General features: G+C 38.1%; 1 protein-coding gene across 2 annotated transcripts; it reads left to right on the top strand.

The window, feature by feature from the left end:
- The first annotated feature begins 746 nt into the window (after positions 1 to 746).
- LOC145889816 (uncharacterized) lies at positions 747 to 2,686 on the top strand. Of its 2 annotated transcripts, none has more exons than XM_082980853.1 (7): positions 747 to 882; positions 1,309 to 1,476; positions 1,553 to 1,612; positions 1,760 to 1,855; positions 2,020 to 2,181; positions 2,247 to 2,322; positions 2,422 to 2,686. In XM_082980853.1, exons 1-7 carry the CDS (start codon positions 781 to 783, stop codon positions 2,514 to 2,516), a joined length of 759 nt encoding a protein of 252 aa, XP_082836979.1. In that variant the 5' UTR covers positions 747 to 780; the 3' UTR covers positions 2,517 to 2,686. The 2 variants fall into 2 exon arrangements, with proteins under 2 accessions (XP_082836979.1, XP_082836978.1); XM_082980852.1 differs by having other exon boundaries at positions 2,419 to 2,686.
- Positions 2,687 to 7,708: the final 5,022 nt, after the last annotated feature.

The raw sequence follows: 7,708 nt of genomic DNA, 5'->3' as shown, positions 1-7,708 counted from the left end.
GACAATATAATTTTCAATTAGTCTCTATTTGTATTGGTTTTAGTGTGTTTAGATGAAACATTTTAATACAACCTATTTTCTTTTGCACATTAAAAGTTGTTTAGATCTAGGACAGTAATGTAGAAACAAAAAGGCAAGATCAAGTGATCCCACAGGCCAATTGCGGAAAACAAGAAAGGCTTATAGAGTGCGTGAGTGCAAAATGTTTGGGGAGCACGTAATCTTACGTCATTTCTTGCAGTGACATTTGATTTACGACAAACATATTATCAGATGGTGGGGAAATGGCATTGTACAAATAAAGCCTTAGCCGATATCTGCTTGATATGTATGCAGAAGCTGGAACGAGTTTAGGAAATGAGTTTCGCAAACTACATAATTGTTTTCTTCAAGATGTTTTCCATATTAGAGTTCACACGTTTTGTTTTAAATAGCATGCATATAGAGGAAAATTGATGCTGTTCGAATCGTAAAATGCACAATAGCCTCAGGTCATGAACGTATCGTCCAGTGCAAATATTAGACTATGTACTGGAGCGAGACAATCAAAGGCAATGCGTGAGTTAGGATTGATATATTTCAACAAAAACTATCCAAAGATTGCTTGCTATATGACTTTGCCTACAACATGACGAGCACTTTTTTAAATGGAACAACATCGGTCTTATATTGTAATCTAGCTCTTAAAGCGTATAAATTGCCTACTCAAAAATGTTTTTGTTCTGCAGTAAATTTTGGGACTTGTATTCCTGTTTTGTTTGACCTCAGTTAAACTCGAAAATGCAACAACAATTTGTACAAAATCAGGTGATTATGACTGCTAATCCGGGTCCAAGTCAACAGCAAATTGAGAAGAACAAAAAACAGATACGTGCTCTTGCAGTAAGTAATAAAATACGATTAACGATACAATTGTGCCTTTCTGCATCTAAAAGGTTACGGTAATTAAAGTATACTTGCATTTTATGCGCGTAATTCTATAAAATACGTTAGGATTCAACTGTTGGTGAGTCCCAAGTAGTTTTGAGAAACTTTAATTTGGTAAATTTATTCACTTATTTAAGGAATCTTAGTATACGGAAACACAATGGTTTGTTTTTCCTCTAAATTCGATCGGTCCTGCAAGATTTGTTTTTCATATTAACCCTGTTCAATATCCTAGCTGTGACCGCCAAGTAAATGCCTCCACAGTTGGACTATACTGCGTTGGTATGCGAAAGTATACTTTCTTTTGTTGTAATGTTTTTAAACTTTAACCGAACTATTGAGCCTTCGTCTGATGTGCGTTCGATATGATTGTTTCAACAGATTACAGAGGCGATTATCGGAACAATTTGCTTCATCCTGGGACTCATCGTAATAATACACGTCAATAGCATTTCATTTGATGTAAACTCCTGGTCATACTGGTATTACTTTTACTATTATCGACCCAATTACCTCAACGCCGGAGAAGGCCTGTGGGGCGGTTTCTTGGTAAGAAACCTATTTTAAATTCAGGAAGTCTGTTGTAAGATCGAAGTTAACAATAATGTTCCTGAAAAAATCTTAGTTGATCCTAGCTGGAATTCTGGGAATCGCATGTTCAAAGAGTTCAACCTCACCTTGTTTGGTAAGTTACGGTTCGTTATTGCCTTTTTTTTGGGGGGGGGAAGTGTCCGCTCGTGTTTGGTAGAGTTTTGTTATGATTTCTTGGCACCAAGTGCTTGCAGGTCACGTTATCTTACCTAACACACTGTGTGTTTCGTACTGTTTGCAGGTCAACTGTCACATGGCATTTTCGATTGTAGCTGCTGTTTCCTGTGGGTGTATGCTCCCAGCCGCTATTTTGACGACACTGGCGTACGATTTCCAAGTAAGTTAGTGTGTGCAATTGGGGACTACTACATTAGAGTCGTTCGGTTACACAAGATGTGTCAAATTTGCAGTTTAAGTGCACCAATGGATTACTTTCAGAGCAACAGATTTTATTTGATACACAATTACTATGATCTTGACAGTAAAGTCCATTTTTTAAAGGTGTATCCATTGGGAGCTGGAATTGAAATTACATTGGTCGTGTTGAGCTTTATTGGAATGGGACTTACCATTGCCAGTGCCAGCCTTTGTTGCTGCGCACCACCAATAAACGTAGGATCCTATGAGTGTTGTGCTACCTGCTGTGCCACTTATCAACATCAGGTATATCCAACTTTAAAATTTCGCCCACAAAAATTACTTACACAAATGAATTTCACCAAACTCAGGATATTCCAATGTATCCAGGATCTGCCCCTCCACACCACCAAAATGTAGTTCCCACACATCCTATTGCGATTCAAGGTACGACGTAACTCCGAGTTCTTGGTGTCAAAATTGTTTTTGCAAATATACATAACTGATATATTTTTTATGTTTCTCAACAACCAATAACTTCAGAAGACCAAGCAGAAAAAAAACCCGGTGAAACAGGTGAACAAAAGAATGAAGAGGCGATTAACATGGCCTACTCAGGGGAAGAGGACAAGAAGAGCTAATCTATTCAATAGTGGGCCTTGGAAGATGTTGGAACGTATGCATGCACATGCCAATTTATATTTGGAACCAGTTTAAAAACTTTCTTTGATGCAAAGCCATGATAATATCATATAATGTTGCCCTAGTTTGTAAATACTGCTAGTATCGAGATGCAAGTAATAATTACTATACCGCTACTACCATAAATGTCAATAAAATGCATTGCGTTGGAGTCGAGTAAATTGCATGATTTGGGCGCCTGACTTGATAACTTTCTGCGTTTCATCAGTGACCATGTCATTTTATATATTATTTGTAAAATAAAAGTGAGCACTGCAACAGTCACTGATACTTTATTTATTTTATAATCCTGTGGAAACAGCATGTGACGTGTTTTGTTTGAGTTCATTTTTGGAACGGCTTTACCAAAGTTTGTCTTGTAAAACGTAGTGGCCATAAAATTCGCTACGAAAGCAACTCGTCCAAATCATTAAACTTAATACAATGGTAACGCACAAGAACTAGTAGTTCGGGAAAGCCTGGTCCTCCCAGGTAAAGTTGTGACCTTCGACCAGTTGGTTGTAACTTTATTGCAACAGCTTTCCTGCTTTAAAAATAGAGAGCAGAAAATGCACTTTTTTGTGCCGATGCAAAATCAGTTTTAGGTGATTGCATTGTAGAAGTGATTCATTTTCACCGAGGATTATTCCCTTAGGGGTTGCACTTGTAATATTATATTTACTTTCGTCTTTTAACGGGTCGGAATGTGCGTCACTTGGGAACGACACAAAGTCCTTTGGCTTCGCAAAGCGTCATAAAAATGGAATAACTTTTGTCGGGGCCATGCTGCCGGCCCTCGTCCTGAAAACCTCTTGCACAAATATTTAGAGTTTGACGGAACACTAGAAGCAACTCTTGTGAACTAGCTTTTTTAAACTTGGAGAACAGTTTTGTTAAAAATAAATTAGCTTCAGCTAAAAAGTGATAAATATGGCATTAATATCAGTGTTTCATTTTTCTCACAAGAGGCAATCGTACTAGAACAATGCGGTGGTGTCGGAATCCCTTCAAAAACATCGATTAAACATTACAAACATGCTAAATCTAGTTTTAATTTGAAGCATAGTTACTGTATGTAACTAAACTTAATTCAACAGTAGCTGTCAAATTTAGACAGTTTAGTTGTTGTTGTTGTATTATTTGAATGTGACGGGGAAGATAATGCAAAACCTAACTTTTCCGATCCAGAATCAAGCGGTATTGACTGCAAGATACGGACCAAGTTCTGACAAAATTGCAAAATACAAGAAATCAATTCGTGCTTTAGCAGTAAGTCAGAAAACAAAATTGCCCCATTGATGGATTTAAGTTACAAGAAACTGACCTGTGCACTCAGTTTCAAAGGCAATTAACAACTTTATCAAGAACTTTGTACAGATTACAGAAACTTTTATTGGCGTGACTTGCTGTGTACTGAGCATCGCCCTGCTGTTAGATGGTCACAGAAGACCAAAATCTTATGATTACAGATATCCCTGTTCATATTTCACAAGTCTGGGCGAGGGCATATGGTGCGGTGTGGGGGTGAGACATTTTTAATCTTTCTAATTTAACGAATCTAAACTTCAACTTTGTGACACAAACAAGCAATAAAATGTTTGCAAGTTTATTAAACTGACGGGATGAGTTTTCAAATCGCCCATGTTTTATAGATATAACTTAGATTTAGTGTAGTGATTAAAGTTGGTTCAAGTACATCCTAACTTTGACATAAATAAACTCTAGGTGGTGATAGGCGGGGCATTGGGAATTGCCTGTGGAAAGGAGACGGTTTCGCTTTGCCTGGTAAGTATAACTTAGTTGTTTGATTTAGGAAAGTATTTTTGTTTTATTTCATCAAGTGTAATTATATGTATTAGGTGCGTTATAGTATACCAATTGCAGGTCAACTGCCACATGGCGTTCTCCATTGTAGCTTCGATCTTTGCTGTAGTCATGTCTTCAATTTCTATTCAAACTTCATTTGCAATCAGGATTCAAGTAAGTTGTTTGTTCCCAATGCATTGTCTCTAAATGGAGCACAAATCATAGTTTTGCCAGTTGGTATACACATATTGAACTAAAGTGTTTAAACTGTAACAAACACATGTTACTTTGTTAACAGAGCTGCCCACATGCAGTTGGAATCGAAGCTGTCATTGCCACACTAGGTTTCATTGCCTTTCCACTTTGTATCACCAGTGCTAGCCTTTGTTGTTGCAAGCCCCCAGTACACGTAGGATCGGATGAGTGCTGCGCCACCTGCTGCTTTACATCCCCCCAGACGGTACATTTCATCAACACTTGTATGAACCTAAAATAAACACAGTTTTTTAGGTACCACAGATTCCAATAAACGCGGGCGGAGTCTTGTACGTTACGAACCCAATGTCTTCATCAGTTTACCAACCCAATGTGTTTCAAACTTACCCACAATCCATACAAGGTAAATCTTAACTCTTAAAAGAAGATATAACATGTTTCAAGTTCTGACGCTCGCTGTCACAACATACATATCTAAAGAACAGAAACGTTGTTTTTCAGTAATGCCGAACACAAGCGTTCCAGGAACCGTATTTCTGCAACCCGCCCAACAGCGACCAATGAACAACAAAACCTCAGGAAATACAATGTTGGAAAATATACCTTCTCCTTACGAAATTTAAATGTTGTGCAACAAAAACTTTCTGATGTAGCCCCTGGGATTTATTTCAAAACTATCATTGTAGTGTTGAGCTGGCACTTCTTTGTAGAGCTGGTATATAGATTATTACAACAAAAACGATTTTCAATGCAATAAACGTCTGTCGGACCGACAGTAAAATTAAAAAAGTGATAGTGCAGCGATTGGATTGTCCAATACTGCAATGACTCTAATAGCGTAAGCGTAATGAGTCTGTGAGAGGCAACAGGCTTATCATAGCCTGAATATCTCTCGCAACTACCTCTATTTTAATTCGAAAAGTGATCTATTATCAGACTTGTAGGAATAAATCCAAAGCCGACGAATAGCTTGTAATCGCTCAGTGATGATAGCAGCGTCTTGTCACAGTATAGAATTGAACCAAAACCGTATAGAACACAGTTAACTAACACACTTGACTATTTATGCTTAAGTCGTAAACAGGAAACTAATGACTTAGACTAGATCAAAGATTTTGCAACATGCGGTAAGCAAGTTTGTAAAATGGCGCAAGAAACCTCGACAGACTCTTTGTAGCCACGTGGCCTGCTACAATACGATGTGTGCTCTCAACCAATTAGCGGTGAAACAAGCGAAGACAACGTAATAGCCAGTGCATAACATGTGTGCTTCTTGCTTTCACAGTACAGGTCTGTTTTGTAAGACAATTTATAAATTTAGTGATTGTGGTCAATTAGGTAAAAGATGGAACATCGTATGTGTAAGCTTAACTCCAACATCCTTATTGGTTTTTATTGCTCCTTTGACTACAGTGCGACCCCACTTGTTTCTTGTACAAATACAGCACTTCATTTTTATTGTTTTATTTCTCTGGATTGTCTGTAAAACTTTTATTGAATGACCGATAGATTTCCTACCAAAGTTACAAAATTCACAATGGGTTTTTCCGATTGGCCCCAGACCCTTTTGGCGCATTTTATTTATATCAACTTTACTGGTTTGGATTCAGAATTCACCATTGGTATGTTGAATGTTATTGGCTTCGGTACCGTGCATTGCCAGCGCCCGATGTAACAATGGACTTTACGAGCTCCGTCTGCCAACACAGCGTTTACTGGTGTTATACTACCTCTTTCTCGTGCGTCATTTCATGGGTGGAAAATACCACAATCGATTTAAATGCTGCCAGGAAGTTAAAACCATTCGCCAAAGACTCACATATTTTGACAGGTTGATAAAATATATGTGGGAGTCAAGATGCAGACAGGTTATTAAAGCCTCACAGTTGCACTAGTTTTATTTGTTTGTAGCATCTTTATATCCAGCAAATTGCTGAGTAACTACAATTAGCTAATCTGTTTTAAAGAAGGTAACCATGCAAACTCAGCAAGTGCATCCGATGCGGAATCAAACAGTAATAGTTGCAAATCCCGTATTACCTGCCGAAAATATCGTGAAAAATAAAAGAATAGTTCGGGCTCTAGCGGTTAGTAATAAAGCCGGAAATATTTTTATTACATACGTTTTGTAGTTTTAACCAGTCTTACGTTTGCATTAACATCACCTACTAAATAAGGTCCTCGATAATGCTGAGGTAAATCAAATAAAAATAACAACTGAAATATATGTTAATCATGCACAAAATTCAGATCACCGAGACTATTATTGGAGTGCTTTGCTGCATACTGGGAATCGCTATTTTGACACACGCGTACACTACACCAAACTACTGTGAAGACTACCCCAACGACTACTACTACTACAACGACTGCTTATCTTACTGGAGTTGGTACGAAAACATAGAAAATGCTCCATATCAAATAGCATTTTTGTTTACAGAGATACCAAATTGGAATTGGAATTGAAGCCGCCGTTGCCGTATTCGGTTTCATTGCCTTTGTACTCTGCATTACCAGTGCTAGCCTTTGTTGTTGTCACCCACCCATAAATGTAGAATCGAATCAGTGTTGTGGCACCTGCTGTGGCTCATATCAGGTAACTTCCTGTAAATACACTAAAAAATTGAACAAAAAATCACGTTTTTTGTAGCAGGCACCGCAGATTCCCATGAATCAGGGCGGAGTCTTGTACATTGCGAATCCTGGGCCCTTATTCCAACCCAACATGGGGCAAACTCATCCAGTTGTCATACAAGGTAACATCTGCCATACCAACAAAGCATTGGCACCGTCACCATGCAAACATAAGGCGGCATTCTTCTACATGTTTTATTACACCAGGATTCAGACTCAGGCTATCTTGCGTCATGTTTATTACATGGGTTGAAAGCCTTTATCGATGTGTCATAATGCTGTTATACCTTCAAAATCAATATTACACTGAGCTTTCCCAAACAGTGTAATATTAGGAACACAACTCACGGGTTTTCTCATAATTCTGAGTATAAATAGACTGGCCCATATTGTTATTAACACTGTCATGTTAAAATAAGACGTTTCGACAAAAACTTATGTCATCATCAGTTTGACTGACGCGATTGGTGTAGCTCCATCATTATAAGGAGCAGAC

Source organism: Ascidia mentula, chromosome 2 (assembly GCF_947561715.1).
Source record: "Ascidia mentula chromosome 2, kaAscMent1.1, whole genome shotgun sequence".
Taxonomy (NCBI): Eukaryota; Metazoa; Chordata; class Ascidiacea; order Phlebobranchia; family Ascidiidae; genus Ascidia; species Ascidia mentula.
This window is presented reverse-complemented; position numbering and strand designations above follow the sequence as displayed.